Consider the following 20,915-nt stretch of genomic DNA (forward strand, 5'->3'; position numbering starts at 1 on the left):
TAGAGTCGAACAAAGAAACACCGGTTACGCAAGAACACGAAATTGTTCTTGTTCGTGTAACTCTTCAGGGTGGCCTGTTGCAACGGGACTCGCGGAACACGGACAGCTGCGTTAAGTCTGCCTCGAAGAGCCTCGAGCCGCCCCTCCAACGAGCCACGACGTTGTTGCATTTGGGCCGAGCATCCAGCTTCTGATGAACAGACGCCGCCCGCGGGAGAACCGGGACGACCGAGAGGCACTCGAAGAGCTATCGGACGGCTACAAGAAGAGGAGGACGGGAGGAAGCTGCCAAGGTGTTGGGACCTTGATCTCGGCTACTCGCGGAACGCAGCCTGGCGTGAACGCGTCGCGCGAAATGTACCTGCACGTGGCTACCCTCCGACGCAACGGTGACGCGCCTCAAACACGGCGCACCGTGGCCCAAGCGGATTCCAGTCTTCGGAGATTCGTGCGCGCGACAGCCACGAGACTCGAGACGCTCGTCTTCGGGCTGCTGGATCCCAGGAACGCTCGCGACAGGGAACGCCTCGTGTACACGGCGTTTTCCTGGATCTGTCGACCGGGAGCGACGAGTTCAGGGCAACGACGTTTCACCTCGCTGATCGGCTGAATAAATTACGCTACGTTCATTCATGAAGATTGCAGTGAAACGCGCGTTCGCCTCTTCCGTTAGCTTCTTCAAGCACTCGAACGACAACCTATTTAAATCGTACTCGGTCCACGCGTCGCGTCGCAAAATTCCATTGTCGTTTCCCAGCTGAAGAGGTCGCCCGGTTGGCAGGTTGACCGAGTGCACACGTTCCTTCTCGCGTTACTTTCTACCGATTCTAGGTATATATATATATATGTTGTATTTTGTGTATGTATAGATATTTGTACGCGCGTAGAGAGTATGTTATTTAGACTACTAACGGAAATTATTCGGCAAGGGAATCGCGCGACATTCGGTGATCGCGGATGCGTCTGAGGTCGATGCGCACTGTAGACTCCAACATCCCAGCAGAACAGGTCTCATCGCGAAGCAATCTGTTCCGACCTCTTGGAAAATTGATCGTCGACGACGTAGCGTCCGACGGTCGCGCATAGTAAATCTAATCAACGTGTTCCGCAGCAACGGGCATCGCCGTCTACGAAGTCTACTTCCACAGAACCCAGACCTCCGTTCGCGTAGGACGTTACAGGTTCGAAGTACACTCGCATCGATGCCCGAGCACGGACCGACCCGATGTCGCCCGCGGCCCTTGCGAATCGCGCGTAGATCTCCGGTTCATTCTGCACGTTTACGCTGCTCGCGACGCTAATTCGAGCATCAGCGATCCTCTTTGAACAAACACCAAAACGACGTAGGCGAACGCGTAAACGTATCAGCGTTTCGATCCTCGCCGACGTCCGAGTCCCAAAAGTCCATAAAACAACCGAAATCCCGTAAGTCCATTTCTCGTAAAACCATAAAAAGGGACCACGATAAAACTTCACGGTATCCGGAAACACCGTGCGACCATCTCATTCGCACGGTCCACCCCGTACGTTAGAGTGGTGAGTCGGGTCACCGCAGACCCGGGCGTCGGCAGGCGAGGGAAAACCTCGAGAATGGAACCAGGAGCCCTACTCGCGAGCACCGCGCTACCGCCACCCGAAAACTCGGATCGAACGTTTCAGGAATGACGAATCACGCGATCTCGCGAGAGACGGAAAGCCGGCAATTCTCTGAACGATATCTCCTTTGAAGCGACGCACGGCCAGTTACGTTGCTTTCCGACTTGGAGGGTGGGAGAACGTCGCTAGAGGGAACGTCCGACGTCGCCGTCAGACGTCGATCGTTTCCGAAGTCCGTTGCCTCGAGACGCGACGATCGCGTCCTCCGGGCAACCGCGTTCGCATGTTTCTTTCTTTCCTTCCTACCCCACAACCCCCGTCGTTGTGTTCCTCGTTGACTGACGCGTTCGAGGGACACGCCGCGAACGTTCTTCTCGTTTTCTATGTATCTTTCTCTCTACCTCTGTCTCTGTCTTTCCCTGTCCCCTTTCTGTTTTGTAATTAATAGACGCCTATCTTGTACGCACCTTGGGAGATCTGTGATATGATAAGACACGTCTTTTCTTTATTTTTCGTTTCCCTTTTCTCTTGTAACTCGCTCCTCCGCGCACAAGATTTCGCTTCTTTGCACACGTTGGTTCTTTCACGGGGGTTTGCGCACCGACACGGCGGAGTGAGAGATTACACGACACACGTACATACACACGTACACACGGGCGCACGTAACCGTACGGCGACTCACGGCCTCGAGAATTGTTAGAGTTTTTTATAGTTTGATTGTCCGTTCGACGACACTTGACCGGATCTTTGTTAAGATTAATATTTTAAGTTTAGGCCTCCTCGAATAGAAAGACGCCAACGAACAGTCCAGTCTGTTCGCGATTTTAACGTTGAATTTCAAAATTCTTTGCGGTTTTCACACGACGGTGCCTTCCGCGGACAAATTTGTGAGCCACTGTACTGCACGGTGAATTTCTGCTCGAAGGCAGAGGCGAGAAACTTTGTTGGAAACTTTGTTCGGTTGCTCGGGCAAGATGGAAAACTACCCAAAAAGAGACACGAATATTCACGCGGAAAGGGAACCGTGCAACGGACACACACGCGCACACAGAAACACAGACACAATGGGGTTTCGTGCAATTCTACGGTGGTAGGACATATTTTTAGTTGGGCGTGACACGTGGGGAATCGGGTTTGCGACGCGATCCTGTCGTTGAAGAAGACGAAGAAGAAGAAGCAGAAGATGAAGGATAAGATGAAGAAGAAGGGTGTAAAGATGTAAAATATAACAGAGAAAAAAAACAGAAAAAAAATCAACAAAAACCGTTCGAGTCTCCGCGAGGAAGACTCCGCGACTTCGCGAGCGTACAAGCAAAATTCCGGTTACGTAGTTAGCGACGCGACGATGGAGCAAGTCGAATTGCGATCCGCGAAACGGGTAATAATTAGTGTACTTGTAGGGTCGGGTCGGGTGCTGAATGTCGAGGCGCACGATCGGAGATAGCGCGAATTGTTTCTTGTAAATCGAGTCGACGCACCGTCGAAGAAGAAGAATGGTCCCGGGCTGATAGACGACGTTCGCGTTGAAGTCTGTAAAAGTGACTCGAGACTCGCAGATCTCCGGAGAGACGCGGAACCGACAGCGTTGGGTAAAATTCGTCGAGACGGGACCATCGGAGAAATGTATATTTAGAGCCGCGATGCGATACACTTTCCCGAATTACGCTCAGCTCGCGATACATGTTGTAAATAGTAGTTGTCGGCGTAGTTAGGTCTAGAGAGAGAAAGTTGTTTTAGGGTATAAGAGTCGAAAAATCCTTTGCGAGCTTCCGGCGGCAACGGGAGCGCATGTTTGTCCAGCGAACGGATCGCGCGAGACATGTACATAGTTTTATAATTATTAGTCGGGTTGCACGAGATAAAGAAATGAAGTCTTGATCTGCGATTTTATCAGTACCTTCTCTGTCGTTTCTTTGTATCTTCTCTTCTTTCTTTTGTTTCCTGTCTTCCCTCGAGTTTCTTTTCTTTCTTTCTCTTTCTCTGTTTTGTTCTTTTCTTGTTTTTTTTTTTGTATCGACAACGTACACCGAACTGTTGTATAGCAATCGCGCGCGATAAAGCGGAGCCTCGTTATCATCGCGTTTGATTTTCCGTCGGCAATACTCAAGGACAATGGTACTACTCGTCGCAATCTGTTCACCGTCACGGATATTCTATCGCTAAATATTATCATATTATATTATATTATTACGACGATTTCTATCATGACTTTATTTAATTTACGCCCAGTATTGTCTGAAGCAGTAGCACTTAGATATTTTTATTATCAACGACTAATTAGCGAATCTCGCATTTATACCTGCTATCGTTTTACATCCAATATTCACCGACAAGCTACTCCTCCTCCATCTTGGCGCGACGACGCGTCGGAACTCTTTATCACCCACTAGTACTATTGCAATTATTAATTATTATATTATTATTGATATCATTATCGCTGCTCGATTAATGATTCTGGTTATTGATTAATATATAAATATATATATGTACACATAGAAGAAAAAGATATGTATATCGTCGTTGATTCCTCGTCAGCAGAGAACGACCTCCATTTTTGTTTTGTTGCATGAAAGGTCGCGAATTGAGGTGCGTCTGAGAGTTCACGGGTGAAAGTCACGAATGCGTTCCACGTGTGCGTGCCTGTCTGACTGCGTGTGTGCGCGACTGTGTGCGTGTGTGTGCGTGTGCGCGCGTGAAAAAATATAAATCGTGTCCAGCTCGACTGTCCAATATACTGTGTATATCATAGATTTTTCTTGTTTTTTCTTTTTCGGAGACTTAAAATTCTCGAGCAACCATCGTCCGAACATCGGTCCACCTCTTCTAACTCGATTGTCAATGAATTCGATGCAAACCATAATGAAACGCGGATACGCACCGTCTGTATATGTAGAAATGGAAAAGATAATAAAATTGATATTATACGCATCCGCGTCCTCTTTATTCTATACACGTAACCCTTAGCAGTCCTACGTCGAGTCAGACCCAACGTTCTATTCTATTGCAACCTCTACCTTTAACAATTTTTTCTACATTTATTTATAGTATCACAATTGCACCATTTAAAGGTATTTCAATGACTCCTAAATATTCTTGAATAAATTAATAGAACCCCAAAGTGAGAAACCAAGAGCACTTCGGACCGCAAAGGGTTAAAAACTGTTCCCCGTTTCGCTCCTCTTTCCCCAATGAACGCTCGATAATCTTTGGAACCACCTCTGCATCTCCGGACTCCCTAGCGTCCACGGTCGAAGGTCAGAGAAAAATCAACTCAACAGTTTTGCATAAATACACACATGTACATATATCTCTATATTGATTCTCATTATTCACTGTGATGCCGTTACTTCCACACGCCAAGTTGAACGAATATAATACAATGTACAGTGTCACCGGATCCACCGACTCGAGAGTCTGTTGACGGCAAACCGCAATAAGGGCTTCCTCGACGGTCGATCCCTAACGGACCCGGCGACGACGACGGGACGGATACATCGGTGAGCACGACCGGTTGCGACAGTCGCGTCCCGGTACGTTCGCGCAGCTGCAATTGCAAAATGATAAACAGACAGAGAGAGCTACACACTGCTACGGTTAAACTACTACTCCAGGATGAGTTTTATCTGCAACAGAGAATGACGCCGTTGTGATGATGATGATTATTCCCATCGGGGCGGTGGCGGGACGGGCGTGTTTAGTCACGGTGGGGCAAAATCACAGGATGCTCTCCAGCGCTTTCGATCGCTTTCATTTTTTTTTACGTGTTTAGTTTGTTTATCGTGTTTTTGGTCGTTTTTCGTTTACGTCGCCGGCGATCGGTGTTCGGCTCGTTAAATCGTGTCTGGCCCACGATCCGAACTTCATCACCGATAGCGCACGTTCGCGTGTTCTTTGATTTACTCACTGCTGAATACGGAGCTGAACGGCATGTATCTGGGCTTCGGTGCGTCCTTTCGACCTCGCGGTGACTTCTCCTCGTTGAGAAGACGTTGCACCTGAGGAACCAGACGTGAACGGTTAAACTTGAACTTGTCGAGAAACGGTAGGGACTAATAGGTGCCAATGAAAATTAGTGGGAGGCGTTACGAATCATTGGCCTTGGTTATAAAGTTAGAAATTCGACTCGCCTGTTCGTCGATCGCGTTGAACTGCCACTTCCACGTGTGATTGTAGAGGAACGGTCGATGATCGAACCTGTTGTCGTCGGGACTGTAAGTCTCCGCGTGACAGGACGGCGTCAGGATGGTCATTTTGTGTCGATTGATCGCGTAACACCTGTAGAAGTGTTTCACCTTGTCCGCCACCTACAAGCAAATCCACGTTTCCAATGTCAATCTCCTTACGTCTCGGTATAAGAGACTTCATTGTAATTACGCTCGCGCTTACTTCTTTCGGAGAACATTTCTCCCACATGTGCACGAGCCTGCAGAACATAGTGAAGGGACCGGCGCAGACCTGCTTTCTCAAACGACCGAACGTGCCGAGCTCCTTGTAAGTCATACCCATGTCCACTTCGTCGAGCTGGGACAGCTGTCCTCCTTGAAGAGGCTCCAACTCAGCGGTCGGTGGAGCGTCCAGGATTCCATCCAGCGCTGTCAGTCCATGCTTTCTCCTAGCAAACGAACTCGACTTACCCACTATTTCTAAATTATCTATTTAGAATTATTATCTATTTCTAAATAGACCAATCGCAGTGCTAACCTGAAATAACCGAGGAACGACTTCAAATCGTTCTTCGCGATTCCACCTATCGGATTGATGTCGGCGCTGCTGCAGTCGTACTTGGTGAAGTATCCCCGAAGCGCCTCGTCCACGTTGCTGCTGCCCAGCACGAGCAGACCACCGGGTCGACCTCTGACCCACAGCATCAGTTGCGCGAACAGGTAAGCGATCACCATTCTCAATCGCGCCTTGAAAAGGAGTACAGGCAACATGATTTTAACCTGCTCACCGTTGGATCTGACGAGTTAGGGAACAAATATCGACCTGTATATTTTGCAGCGCTAGATTCTCTCTGGGAGATCCTCCTTTGACCTTGAACCTCGGCGTCAGCTTGGTGACTTGCTGGAAAATTGCCAGGATAGCCGAGACAGCTGCGTCGATCACTATGCTGTGGTGGTAGGAACCGATCTGACTGGCCAACTCCGCGGCCCGCGCCTTCGTCTCGGAGGACGAGTTCTCGGTGCCCATGTAGCAGGTGACGAGAATGGTGTTGCACAGCTGCTTCGGGTCCGTCGGCACGTACTCGCAGTCGCCGACGATCTTCCTGATGTCCGAGAGCACCTGAGTGTCTGGTCGGAAATCATAGCATCCGGTGTCATTTCACACTATTTCCACCGAAGGTGTCCAAAGACACCTTCGGTAGAAACAGTGTTAACCCTTTGCAGTCCAGAAGTTTTCACCGGAAGTATTCAATATTTTCTAATGAGATACAGATGACATTTTCTTAGATTGAATTAAGAAACTTCACATGCGTTCAGGAAGAGAACTTTCTCTCAATATTTCGTACATCGATGCGTTATACGAAGTTTAATATTAAATATCAAAGTTTACAGTTTGCTGTGTCGAATCACTTGGTGACTTAGAGGCGCCTCTGGAGTGCAAAGGGTTACACGGTCACGTTCCGTGAAGACATACCTCCCTTGTTCACGGAATCCACGATCATGTCGCACATGGAGTACACCATACACGCCGACGAGGCGGAGTCCACGCCGCCGCTCAAGGGCAAGAAGAATCCTCCTTGGCAAGAGCGTCTGGAAACGATAGACTGATGAGCTAATGATTCCCAGTCCGCCAGTATGAATCAGTTGGACTCTAAAATCAGTTTGAAGAACCTTAGGTAATCCCAGAGCCAGCAGGCGGGCGCCATAGATATCTCCTCTTCCGGCGTGTGGTAAACCAGCTTCCCCGTTGCGTGCTCGCCCTCGTAGGGTCCCAAATCGACGTCCATTGGTCGGTCCGGCGGCGTCGAGATCAGACTGTCGGAGGTCAGGGCGAAGTCCACTTTGACGCGCGGGTAGCTCGGTGACCTGGCGCCGGCGTGCGAGCGAGACCTAATGTTGTTCCTGTAACTCCTACAGAGACGTCCCGCGATCAGTACTCCAGTCATCATCCAAAGAATCCAAGAGACTACACACCTTATGTCCTCGAGATCAAACGTGGCGACTACGACCTCCACATCGTCCAGCGCGAACTGCTTGCCGCGGTTCAGGATCTGGCCGTTCAAGGAAACGCAGGATCCCCCGTTGAAGTACAACCTGCCGCCGTCGCAGCCGCGCAGGTTGCTGAACATGTAACAACCGCCGGACTTGAAGGTCGCCGACTTGACGAGGTCCACGGTCACGTATCCTTTCCGAAGCTCGAAGTACGAACCGCTTCCTTCAGTGGAGAACAAACAGAAGAAATATAATAGTGCACCGTGAACAAGAAGGAAGTAGTTTTAACCCTTTGTTACAATTTTAAAAAATTGTCAAAACTCTGATTCGAGTTTGACTCGACACAGGACTGCTAAGGGTTAAGAAGGACATGGTTCATAGATAGAGTTTCGTCTACCGTTCGCTATGATCTCCACGCCGTCCAAACTCATTGGAATATGATTGCTCAGAGGGTTCCACAGTTCCTCGCATATCTCAAAACCCACACACGTGTCCCTCGTTGAAATGACGGCGTCGCCGAACGGCACCACCGTCTGCCCCGTTATCTGGGATATCATTCGTGGCAGGAAGTAGTCCTCCACTGTGCGTTCCTGCGCAAAACAATCCCCATTCCTTCTTCAATAACATTGCACACCGTCGATGAAACATTAACATAGAAATTATAATATAGAAATGTTTTCAAATAATCATCTTAATTGAATGGACTGCAGTAATTTGGTTTGATTGCGGGTCACCGGACTCCCACGGTATTCAACGTGTAACATTGATGTCTTTACTAAATTTTGCTATTTTCCTAACGGGTGTTCCTTTGAATCGGTATGGACTTGAACAATGACCTTGGTCCAAGGGGAGAACCACCTGGTTTCCCTGTAGTTCCCGTCGTCGCACAGCTGCATCTTCGGCCTGACCAGTAGGATCCGACGGTTCAGAAAGGCGACTCTGCAATTGTACGTGACGTTCTTGTGCATAACAGGCATGCCGACGTCTATCAGTATGTCCTCCGCCACCGGCGACTTCAGGATCGTCGCCAGCACCTCCCAACTATGGAACAAGGTGTCCGGCTCGTAGAAATGGTCCTCGCAGCTGTAGCCGCTGTTAAACAGACGTCGTTCAAATTAATCCAATTTCATTTCACTCTGAAATAGTCAAAAGAATGTTCATTTTATAACAGCAAACCTCACAATAAAAAGATTAAGATTCTATCTTGAAGCCTTTCGATCGGTCCTTGACCTTCTCTATTCAACCCTTCGCACTCGGAAGGTGACTCTCACCACTTGATTGTCAAATCAAAACTATAGAATCTGATGGTTAATCTTAAACTTTGCATAATGCATCGATACATGAAATATTGAAATAAAATAGCTTCGTTCCTCAATGTACCGGTGATTTCTCTTCGAGTTAGTCGAAAAATGTGAAATATTTCTAATAAGAAACTTCCGAGTGCAAAGGGTTGAGATCAATCTTCTTAGGTTTGAAGATCTTGTTTCAAAACTGTAGAAACTCGGTTCACCGATTCAGCCGCTAAGCTCGTCGCTTTACGACGAGAAGCAAAGATCGCAGCCTACCAAACCTCCAGTTCCGGGCCGCTCCTGTAAGTGGCGCCGGCGTCCTTGGCCTCCTGGATGCTCTGCAGAATCCTCCTGGAGTTCCCATCGAAGTCCATCGCCCACTGGTTCAGAGTGCAGACCGCCACCGTCACCGTGCGACCCATGGTTCAAGCTTGCCGGGTCTCTTCGGCCAAAGAGAAGGTTAACGGCGGTGTTCCCTGAGGACAGAGCGTCGAACGCGTGAAACGCAAACCAAGAAACAAAATCGAAAGACAGATTCCTCAAGAAAAAACGATGATCGATTCGAAGCTCTCAATCGGCGAGACTCATCGATCGGCCGGCGAACGCCGGGGCAGACACTGCTCGCGGTTCGCTTCGACGAACGTTGATTGATCAATAATTTTCAGGGGAGCGAGGGGGAGAGAGGGACACGAGCAAGAAGTCGAGACGCAAATCGCTGGGACGGTTCGTGCAGTCACGCGAAGGAATTCCGCGAGTTTCGCGAAAGGAAACTGCTAGCGAATTCCTTCGGATTAAATCAGTTTCGCGGCGAGCGTCTCCGTACTTCTCGCTTCCACCCCTCTTGAATCGGTAGACAAATATCTCGAGTACTCCTCAGGAATGTCGGCTGGAGAATCGTACGAAAGATCGACCGACGTCGAAATCGAACTGCACCTCTAAACACACAGTGAACAACCAGAATCACCCTGTAGCAATTCTTTCACTCGATTCCTCCCCAAAGCTCGCAGGACTATTTAGTTGTATAAAAAACGAAGATACGGGATGAAACGAAGATGATGTAGTTATCGGGAGAAGAGCGAAACCCGAAGGGCAATCGTAACTGCGCGTCTCGCGATCGATGAGAGAACGGGGTAGCGATGAGAATGATCGATAAACGAACGCTCGCCACGACAACGGGGGTGGTTGCGTAGGGGTGAGAGGACGAGGCCACGGACGGGAAACCCGAGGGCAACAAACAATCATCCAACCGGCTGGCTCCGCCCACGGGTTTCCCGTTGTCAGGCAATCGACGGACCAGCATCGGGAATCGTTCTCGGGGTGAATCCGCCGCTGCTCAGTCGATCCGCGGAGCGTAACGGCGATCCACCGATTCGCCTCGGTTTCCCGGATAGTTCGCACTCGATCATGATCATGCATCCTTAAGCCGAGACTCTTAGGAACCTGGAAGCCTTCAAGGAATCGCGAGGATGAAGAGCGCGGCGATCTGTGCGAACGGCAGGATCGAGGATACCGATCACGATCGCAGGGAAGAGAGGATGAGGGAATTCGAGGGCGACGCGGCCAAGGAGACACCGGAAGCGAGCAATGACGAGGAGGAGAAGAGGGAAGAGGACGAGGGCGTCGCGGCTGACGGGAGATAACGAACGATGACGGATCTCGCGGCCAGCAGGGTCAAGGAACTCCAAGCCATCCTCTTCCCGGTTCAACCGATCCCTGGTAATCCGCGGAAACCCTCGGTTTCGAAACTGTCGAGGCTGCTTTATCGAAGATTTCTCGGAGACCTCGAGGTTCCAGGGGACTAGACTTTAACTTTGTCGCAGGCGGCGCGCTGGCGAGCTTTCAGAGGCTGCAGGAGTTGCAACTGTTGCAGTTGGGGCGATGCGAACTGCAGCGCCGGGACACCGAGTTCCTGCAGTTCGCTGCCAGGGACGATCACCCGTTGAGGGAGAACCTGCGGACCGCTCTGGACACCCGGTGCGCGATCGACGGGATCACGCAGGAGGCTGCGAGATGGCCGACGGAATGCCAGGTGAACTGAACTCAAGAAGCTGTAAGATAGACGCTTCACTGAACACAAGGGCAAGAGTCCTAACTCCTTCGGCCAATGAAACACTTGAAACCAGCGTTCATAAGCCGATCTCCGCGAGAGAGCTACTCCGAGCGAACAGTAGCTCTCTCGCGGAGATGATTCCAAAAGCGTCCATCTGAATGGAATCTGATTTACGATTTAACCCTGTGCACTCGAGAGGTGAGTCTCAGTCACCACTCGATTTGATACAGCAAGACTATGAAGCTGAATATTTAGTATTTTGAATGAAACTTTGCATTGCTATGTGAATATGAAAATAAAATAGCTTTGCTTAATTTATCTGTGAATTGTCGTGAAATTAGTTTCAAACATCGTCTATATCTCGTTGGAAAGTTTTGGATATTTCTAATGAAACACTTTCGAGTGCAAAGGGTTAAATAATCGTCCTTCCGCAGGTGCTGTCGGAGAGAGTGCGACACATAGAATACAACCCGTCCGCGCCGGAGCCGTTCTACGCGCCAACCGGAAAGGAGCCGCGGCCGAAGCCGCTGGGCGACGAGCTGGGAACCGTGGTGTTCCGCTATTACCCGACCAGCGTCACGAATTACGTGAGTTAACACTAACGTTAACACGCTGACTGCCACGGAAACGAGTTTTATGTCTCGCTCATTCTTTTGTAGCAAAGACAAAGAGGAACAGTTGCTTATTATCTGGCATCGGAATGCTTAGGTTACACTATTATCTAGCCCTTCGCCCTCAGTCACCATTTGATTTCATATAACAAAACTAGAAAGTGTTCTATATAATATTAATTTCAGTACAATGCATCGGTATGCGAAGTATTTATATAAAATAATTTTGCTTCTTAATTTACGTATGTTTTCTAGTTCCAAATAATGTCTACGTTTCATTGGAAAGTGTCGAACGTGTCTAGTGAAAAGGGCTAGTAATTTAAGCTATGAAATATTTCCATTCGACATTGGTTATCCGACAAACTGTAATGACTGTCGAGTAATTTGGAAGGTCCGGTCATCGATGACCGTCGTGGCAGTCAACGTGTTAACAGTTTAGCAGGTCATGCGTCGGCGGAAGCACGGTGCTGCCGTTCTCCACGGAGTTCCCCGGCGACTCGCTCGGGCTGACGAGCGACCGACGAGTCCTCGACGCGGACAGCAACCTCTTCCTGGTGACCAGATCCGCCGAGGCCGCGGAGAACAGCACGGACCTCCAGTTCGAGTCGCGTTTCGAGTCCGGCAACTTGTGCAAGGTCGTGAAGATCACCGACACGTACTACCAGCTCTACCTCAGGAAGGATCTCTACACGCAACGGCACACGCAGTGGTACTACTTCAGGATATCGAATACGCGCAGCAGGACCACGTACAGGTGAAGCTTCCTCTGTGGAAGAAAGGTGTATGAATGTCGAATTCGAGGCTTCGTTGATAGTCGCGCTTTAACCCCTTGCCTTATAATAGATTGATTGAAAATTAACATAAATATTGAATTTTCGTAAATACAAATTGAATATTACTCTTCTGTTGTCAGTGATTATAGTTTAGAGGAGACGCAGACAGAATATGCACGGAATTCTTGCGTTTTCTCAATGAATTATTAATAACAAGGTGCGTCGAGAGTTCAGAGAGAAATCATAGGGCAAGGGGTCGACCCTTTGCACTCGAGAGGCGACTCGATTCGATGTAACAAAATAACAAAGCATTAATATTATATAAGTTTTGTGTAGTGCGGCAATATGCGAAATGTTTATATAAAATACCTCTGTTTCTTAAAGTATTTCTCATTGGTTCGTTCCAAATGGTCATCTGTCTCATCGCAAAAGTGTTCAATTTCTAGTAAAAAGCTTCCGAGTGCAAAGGGTTAATATACAAGTCGTGGGCGTCTATTAGCGAAGACGTCTTCCATTCGAAATATTCAAGAAGAAAGCTGTTCCGCAGGTTGTCGATCGTGAATCTCTGCAAAGAAGAGAGCCTGTACAACGAGGGACTGCGCCCGCTGCTGTACTCGACGGAGGACGCGAAGAAGAAAGCCGTCGGTTGGAGGAGATGCGGCGACAACATCGCTTATTACAGGAACGACTCGTCGTACGTTGATCCGTCGATCTTGTATCGCGATTTCTCGTCTAAATCTAAATCTCGCTGGACGCTCGTTTCTTTTCAGAAGCGACGAGGAAAAGGAGAAGCACACTTTGACGTTCAACGTTTCCTTCCCCCACGACAAAGACACCGTTTACCTGGCTCACTCTTACCCGTACACGTACACCGATCTACAGGTTGCTAATAAATTAATCTTGCTTAACGAACGATTCGAGAACAGAAGCGAGGAGTACTCTGTACAGACGATATCTTTTCGCTTCGAACTGACGGGACCAGTACGAGACACAGCTCGACAGTCGGGGAATCAGTAGAATGAGAAGGATCGAGGCAGACAGTCGAGCATCGAGGATCGAGATCAAAGCGATGCCGCGCGATAAAGGAAACAGTCTCGTTAACTTCGATCTTACCTTCTCAATCGTAACCGATGGAATGAGATTCTTCTCGTTTAAATGTTTTACCTTTAATTTCATTAATTGCGTAACACGTTCGCTACCAGCGTCACATTTGTGACGGGCGCAATCTTATATTTTACGTAAAGCATCAATTAACCTTATGGATATTGTTAAGTGAAGTTATACAGCATTATATTTAGGAACTCGGTAAGAATTCGAACAGTTCAAAGGAGAAAAGATATCATCTGACAGTAGACACTGCTCGCATTGGTTGGGCACTGATCACGAAACGGAGGATGTTTCTCGAATGATTTGATTTTATGAAATTGAACGACGTAATATTCGCTACAACTGAATACTTAGGAATATCTGGCCAGGCTGGCCGCGGATCCCGTGAAAACGAGGTTCACCAAGTTGCGTTTGCTGTGCCGGTCGCTGGCGGGGAACGGCGTCTATTATTTAACCATCACCGCTCCCAACTACGACGAGGAGGTGCGAAGGAAACGCGGCATCGTGATCACGGCCAGGGTGCACCCAGGCGAAACGCCTTCCAGTTGGACGATGAAGGGAATCATCGACTTCTTAACCGGGGAATCGAACCAAGCCAAGGTAACGGTCGAATTCCAATCGGAGATTTTCACATTGCGCCTGGAATGTCTCTCAAAGGCGACTTCCGGTAGGACAACCGGTGTACAAGGAAGGATTCCTTTCGGAAGAAAGATCTGATAAGACAAACCTTATAATTTACCATTTGAAGAAACTATAATACCACTTGGAATCGATAAAATTCAGTTCAGTTCAGAATACATAGCAGACAAATCCTATAATTTCCAATTGAAGGAACTGTAATACCACTTGAAATCGATAAAATTCAGTTCCTTGTTTTATCGTTAATGAACTACACTATTCCATTCGTTTCCTATGTCACCTATATTATTCCGATCCACATATTTTAAAGTAAAATACGTTTCACTGGACAGGCGCTCCGAGAAAAGTTCGTGTTTAAACTGGTGCCGATGTTGAACCCGGACGGCGTGATCGTCGGCAACAATCGGTGTTCCTTATCGGGCAAGGACCTGAACAGACAATACAGGACCGTGATGAGAGAGAGCTACCCCTCTGTCTGGCACACGAAGCTGATGATCCGGAGGCTTCTGGAGGAGTGCGGAGTGGCGATATACTGCGACCTGCACGCCCATTCGAGGAGGCACAACATATTCGTGTACGGATGCGAGAGCAAGAGGACCGGCTCGCAGACTAGACTCTCCGAGCAAGTGTTCCCGCTGATGCTTCATAAGAACGCCGCCGACAAGGTGAACTCTTCCTAATTATCTACGAACTCATATAAACGAAACTTCCATGGAGTGCATTAACTGAACATCTGTCCAGTTCTCCTTCGAGAACTGCAAGTTCCACGTAGAGAAGGGGAAAGAGGGGACAGGAAGGGTGGTCGTTTGGTCAATGGGGGTGCAGAACAGCTACACGATGGAAGCGTCCATGGGAGGCTCGATCATCGGCTCCAGATCCGGCAGCCACTTCTCCGCGCAAGACTTCGAGCAAATCGGCAGAGTGTTTTGCGAGACTCTACTGGACTTCTTCGACCAGGACCCAATCAAGGTACATCATTAACGTTCCGAATAATTTCTAGCATCTCTGAAAAGAAGATAAAACCTAAGATTCCCTGATATCTGCGTGAAACCCGAACAGGAAAGACTTCGCAACAAGATAATCGGCAGACTGATGAAGGAGGGTTCCAGCGCCGAGGAGCCAACGAACATCGAGCTCACCGACTACTCGAGGTACAGACCGAATCGTCGATTAGACTGAGCGCCGAAGAAACTGTTAGACTTTGGCATAAATCGATGTGTATTTTGAATCGTGGTCTTTATGCACGTTCGACGAAAGCGTCCTAAGAAAGGGTCACAAAACGCTCGGTTTTGCGCCCGAGTCTGTTTTCTATTTTTAATTAATAAATAAATTCTTTTGGAAGCCAGACCTGCTCGTTCAACAGAAACATTTACCAAAGCTCGATTTTGTCCGGCAGCGACGAGGGAGACACCTCGATCAGTTCCGACTCGGACAAAGGGGAGATCGATTCGACGGAAGGCTCGTGGGACACCGGAATAAGGGACTCGGCCTGTTCCCCGCAGTACCTTTGCGCTCCGCCGCCTACTCCCACGTTCGTTCCGCCTCGGAGCTTCGAGCTAGCGAAACGGAGGAGCAAAAAGAGCATCGCGACCGGCAGATCCTACTTTCAACGCAAGAAACTACTGGTAACTCACGACTGTTGAAAACGAGGTCGCTTCGCCAACCGAGACTGGGAACGAAAAAGTAGTCTTCGGGGCAGACCTTTGCAAGGAATGCCGGAGGAACGATTAACGGCGTGTTAATTTTGTACAAAGGGACGTTTAATTAATTCTTAATCAGCTCCCCTTATACCAGCCCTGAATATTTCCTGTTGAGCATTCTGTTGGATTCGCTGTCGTTACCTTCTGAAGGGTGTACAAAATGAATCATCATGACTTCAGTCCACTGATTCGTAGATCTACTTAACACTTAGCCAACCAAATGGGGAGATCTCCCATTTTTCACTTAGCAACGTATTGCCTTTTATTCTGTGTATCTGTAGGCAAAGAGAGCAGTGATGGACCTACCCACGACGGACCCGGGCAGCGACCTATGCGATTTATCCGACTCCGCGGACGAAGGTGAAGATCGCTATCGTAATCCGATCGTTCTCTAGAACGATTCGTCGAATCGTAAAACACGGACGAAGTTAGAATCTTAATTGCACAGGTGCATCGGCGAGACTCTGCGAATCCGTCCGCGCGGCGCACAGAGAAGCGGAGGCGAGCGAGCGGAAGCTGATCCCTTGCGACGACTTGATTCTACCGGAAATAGCGAGGCCCTGCAGCGTGTCCTTGGACGAGAGGTTCGCCGTGAACAAGGAGAAGCGGAGGACTAAGAGACCGCCCTGTCTACACCTGGTCAGGTAAGTCAGAAACATTCATTCGCACACGCTGGTAACATACAATAATCAGTAAAAACTCACGCAGAGCACTGAAGCATCGCTCCCCAGTGCCGCAGAAGAACCAGGACATCCAGATCAAGCTAAGTTCGCTGCGACAGCAGATCTGGATGGGAGTTCCTCCCAGCGAGGACGAGAATGCTAAGGGACTCGACCGTCCGTTCTCCAAGGGACCGCTCAGCTGGGGCGTCTCCAGCATGGCGCAGGCTAGAATGGACAGTGAAGTATTGCTCAAGTACGTCTGCACACTCTACATCCCAGAATTCTCCTCGAAGCAACAGATACAAGTAAGAATCCTCGTTCAGATCGTGCACGAGGAGGCTGGAGTCTCTCGAGTACATAAACGGCAACAGGAGCGGATGCAAGCTCGAGAAGACTCGCGCGAGGGACGCGGTTCCGGACGTTGAAGACCAACGACGCGTCGTCGAGCGGAAGTCGCGGAAGAAGAAGTCCCGCCTCAAGTGGCAGAAGATAGTGAACTTGAGCTCCAGGGTGAAGGAGACGTGCCACGGCAAGACTTCGTTCTTAACCATCAACGCGGACTCGCTGAAGCTGGTCACGGTCGAGCTGCCCTCGAAGCCGCAGCCCAGGCAGCACAGGGTCGAGACGAGGAAGATGCACAGGAAGAACGGACCGTCGAACGCTGGGAAAGCAGCGAGCACCGCGAAGCCGCAGGCGAGGCCGATGCAGCTGCAGCCGTTGATCGTCCCGGCCTGCGACAGCCTGTCCTCCGACGAGTCCACGGATTCTCGCAGGCAGAAGATCTCGAAGAAGAAGCAGCGGAAGAAGAAGCCGACGAAGAAGAGCAAACCGATGCCCGTGGGGAAGAAGAAGCGCGCCGGCAGCGCCAACCTGTTGCGCAACCCCTGCGCTTCGCCTGTTCGGAGTTGAGAAGGATGCTCGATAAGAATATGTAACATTGACCGTGTTTGTTTATGTCCACTTGGAATTAGAAGAATTGATTCCTTAGTTCGTTCTGCTGTGGCGCTCGAAAGGGAGTTCAGCCGGAAATTGATCCATTTTCGAAATCGCCCAATGAGGGACGAGGCAGTCGATAAAAGAGGACAACAGTTTTGCAACGCTTGTCTGGCTCTGGCGGAAAGTATTCGGGGAAACTGAAACGATAAATTATTTGTATTCCTTGTAATGATATTGTTCTAATGTATCGTGGTAATTAACGACAGGGATACCTTCTATATGCGAACATTACAGAGATGAGAAGTTAAACTGACTGTTAATACTATATAATAGTATTAAAGTAATAATACTATATAAATTTTTATATAGCAACTACAGCAGCTATTGACATTTCAATTGACTTACGATTCGATTTGCGTATCGAGAAATCAATTTCTTTAGTAACTTCTTTTCAACCCTTCGCACTCGGAAGTTTCTCACTAGAAATGTTTACCATCTTTTGAAGACGATATTCCTTGAAACTAAATCACAATTTGACTCATTTGGTAGTTCTAGTGTTAACCCTTTGCACTCTCAGTCACCACATGATTCGATACAACAAAACTAAGCTGAATATTTAATATTTCAAATTAAAATTTGCATTGCTACGTGAAACATTTAAATGAAACACCTCTGTCGCTTAATTTATCTATGAATTATCGTTAAATTAGTTTCAAACAACATGACCTATATCTCGTCAGAAAATGTTAAATACTTCCATTGTAAAACTTTCGAGTGCAAAGGGTAATTTCAAGTAACGAACGTTCTTGGCCAGCTTGAACACATTACCAGGGGTAGTAAACAGCCAGCGTACACTTCCGGGCGTACACCAATGGAACAGCAACAGAAGCGAGGGACCAACGCTCTCTTATCGAGTATCAGAAAATTGGAAATCGATGCCCTTGATCAGCATCAATATTTACTACTTCCCTATGTTTACTCACGTACCGTAACGAAATCGAACCAGCGATCCAACCGGCTGCACCTTCGCGAACGAACGAGACCGGAAACGACGCGACGCGGACTACTTTCCTCGCGGACGGTACTTTTAACCGCTGTGCCGCAACAGTTCAAATAAGTCTCACTAAAAGCATTATGTAACCGAAATTTACGATAACGAGGCGCGCGCAACGACCAGTAACTAGATAATTAATGCGTTCGCTACCAGCGTTTACATCGATGACGATCTCCCAATACTCTATTCGACTTCAAATAAAACTGAAACGAGTCGAGTCATCGAGTCCCCGAATATGCCATAGCTAACTTTCCTTTGGACGAAGATTCTTCAGAGGAAACCTTCAGCAGATTCGGCCTAATTACATAACGGATGCTTAAATCATGAAAAAGGAAACTATGCACCCTAGCTATCTGAGTTATCAAATCATTCGTCCGCAACTGTATTCGAAATATGAAAGTATCTCGGCAAACCGTTGACATTCGGCAAAGGGTTAAGTAACAAAATTTATATGAATAATTTAATTTTCTTCCTGTAAAACACAACATTGCTGTTAAAAATGCGACGCTGGTAGCGAACGTGTTTACCGCGTACACTCGCTCCAGTCGAGAGAAAGGGAGAGAGAGCGAAAGAAGAGAGAGAGAGAGAGAGAGAGAGGAAAAAGTGACAAACGTTTGTCCGTGCTTAGATGGCCGTATTAGCGGCGGGTTCTTCGAACGACGTGCGCGAGCACCGTGTCCCGTTCACGTGCTCGTCGCCAGCGATCGACGAGTCTCCCTCCGCGTGGAAAACATAACCTCACAAATCCCCGGTGGACGCGTTCCGCGAGGGATTTCATTGAAGTGTCTCACCAGTACGGTACGGTTTATTGGAGGACGCCCATATCAGCCATGCGAGTCTCGTGCGCCGAAAAACTCTGTGCAGGAAACACCGTCACGGAAAGATCGATGCGAATCGTCGTTCCACTGGCGTCCCGTTCGAACCGGCACTGTCAACTTCACCGAGCGAACAGCGTTCGAATCTCCGACGCGATTTCCCACGAGCACCGAATAAACACCGACTACTTTTCTCCCGGGAATCAGCGAATTAATCCTCACTGACGCATTGGATCACGCGTCGAACCGTTATCACGACGCAGCTGCCGTTGGCTGGAGCTGCTGCCATCTGGCGTGCGCGCCGGCGCGCGTACCCCGTGGATCCGACGGTTGCAGCGTGAAGGGGCCGTTGCATTGTGCGCCGTGCAGTATCTATACGGGGCCATTTGATTTTTAACCCTTTGCACTCCAAAAATTTGGTTCTTTAAGATTCATTGAAATATTTAATATTATAACTGCTGCGATATTGGAGCCTACAGAGTTCAAAGGGTTAAGAGGGCAATTTGATTTTTAAGGGGTGCAAATTGCAATTTGAAATATCACTTCATATGTTTCACAATATTTACGCACGTAAACGAAATAGCAAAAGTATTATAATAAATATTATAAAAGTATCATGATATAATATTGAAAATGATATACGCGTGGAAAATGCTGGAAAACGCTGGTGTAACGAATTATACTCGATGATCTCGATCGAACTGCGAGCGTAATGATTTTTATAGATTTTATAAGAGAATAAAGGCGAGAAGTACGTAGTTGAGATTAATTAATGGTATTCTCTCTTAGCGTAACCGGTCGACTACAGACGATAAGGAAATGGCTCGCGTTGATAAAACTATGGAAACGATTTTTCCGTGAGAAGAATAAACATTCCTCCTACGAATCGTTGAAGTGAAACGACAGAATTTTAGAGACGAGCGAAAGGAAGCGCCTCCTGCGCGTTCTCGTTTGCCGCGTTTTATAAAGGCGATCCCAGCGAAGAACGCTCTTTATACAGATGCCCTGTGACGATTATTTCAGTGGGAAAATTCGCCGAACGGAGTCGAAGTTCACGGGTCGGCGAGACATGGAAAAACAACTTGACAGTACATTTATTCATATTCATACCTCGGTAACACGGCGGTTTGCTGGAAACGTTGAGCAATCGATTACGTTGAGAAATGAATACGAAAGTATACAACAAACACAATCGATACGAACAACGTCGCTCGAAGAACACCCGAATCCCCCATTGTGCATCAAAATGTTCAGCGGATAATATTCATGGGGCCAGTTCCCGGCGATATCTAACCGACAGAAATCCATGTATATTCATAACACGCGCACCTGCGATTATGCCGGCGTCTCGCGTTTCCAGCATACCGCGGTAACCTGTGTCATCATGTCGAAAAGTCGGGTCATCCAGCATCGACCTGGATATCCGGCAATTGTAAGCGTAAGTGCACGCGTAATCGCGTGTTTCCAGTTCTCACGAGAACGGGACGCTTCGCGCGAAACGCGAAACCCCTCGCGCATCCCCATACTT

At 48.3% G+C, this 20,915-nt stretch overlaps 3 protein-coding genes across 8 annotated transcripts in view; 2 read left to right on the top strand and 1 right to left on the bottom strand.

The window, feature by feature from the left end:
• The window catches only part of LOC116424550 (uncharacterized), a 114,264-nt gene extending 109,740 nt beyond the window's left edge, over positions 1 to 4,524 (top strand). For all 5 annotated transcript variants that reach the window (XM_076367531.1, XM_076367529.1, XM_076367533.1 and 2 more), the window contains one exon: positions 69 to 4,524. In XM_076367531.1, the coding sequence (XP_076223646.1) occupies positions 69 to 194 (126 nt within the window). In that variant the 3' untranslated portion in view covers positions 195 to 4,524. The remainder of the gene's footprint in view (positions 1 to 68) is intronic.
• On the bottom strand, positions 4,510 to 19,751 carry Nadsyn (NAD synthetase). 2 transcript variants are annotated; one of them, XM_031971234.2, is made up of 13 exons: positions 19,364 to 19,751; positions 9,317 to 9,516; positions 8,588 to 8,843; positions 8,149 to 8,341; positions 7,734 to 7,974; positions 7,431 to 7,670; positions 7,234 to 7,349; positions 6,583 to 6,887; positions 6,298 to 6,506; positions 5,983 to 6,208; positions 5,724 to 5,900; positions 5,501 to 5,591; positions 4,510 to 5,219 (listed from the first exon to the last, which is right to left on the bottom strand). In XM_031971234.2, the coding sequence occupies exons 2-13, from the start codon at positions 9,460 to 9,462 to the stop codon at positions 5,191 to 5,193; spliced, it is 2,229 nt and encodes a 742-aa protein (XP_031827094.1). In that variant the 5' UTR covers positions 9,463 to 9,516; positions 19,364 to 19,751; the 3' UTR covers positions 4,510 to 5,190. The 2 variants fall into 2 exon arrangements, with proteins under 2 accessions (XP_031827094.1, XP_031827095.1); XM_031971235.2 differs by lacking the exon at positions 19,364 to 19,751 and adding an exon at positions 18,506 to 18,681.
• Positions 10,402 to 18,507, top strand: LOC116424676 (uncharacterized). Its single transcript, XM_076367527.1, has 15 exons — positions 10,402 to 10,756; positions 10,861 to 11,069; positions 11,525 to 11,677; positions 12,136 to 12,455; positions 13,022 to 13,168; positions 13,245 to 13,356; positions 13,936 to 14,181; positions 14,553 to 14,885; positions 14,962 to 15,189; positions 15,280 to 15,371; positions 15,617 to 15,845; positions 16,202 to 16,280; positions 16,369 to 16,564; positions 16,629 to 16,835; positions 16,906 to 18,507. The coding sequence occupies exons 1-15, from the start codon at positions 10,687 to 10,689 to the stop codon at positions 17,489 to 17,491; spliced, it is 3,207 nt and encodes a 1,068-aa protein (XP_076223642.1). The 5' UTR covers positions 10,402 to 10,686; the 3' UTR covers positions 17,492 to 18,507.
• Positions 19,752 to 20,915: the final 1,164 nt, after the last annotated feature.

Source organism: Nomia melanderi, chromosome 5, assembly GCF_051020985.1.
Source record: "Nomia melanderi isolate GNS246 chromosome 5, iyNomMela1, whole genome shotgun sequence".
Taxonomy (NCBI): domain Eukaryota; kingdom Metazoa; phylum Arthropoda; class Insecta; order Hymenoptera; family Halictidae; genus Nomia; species Nomia melanderi.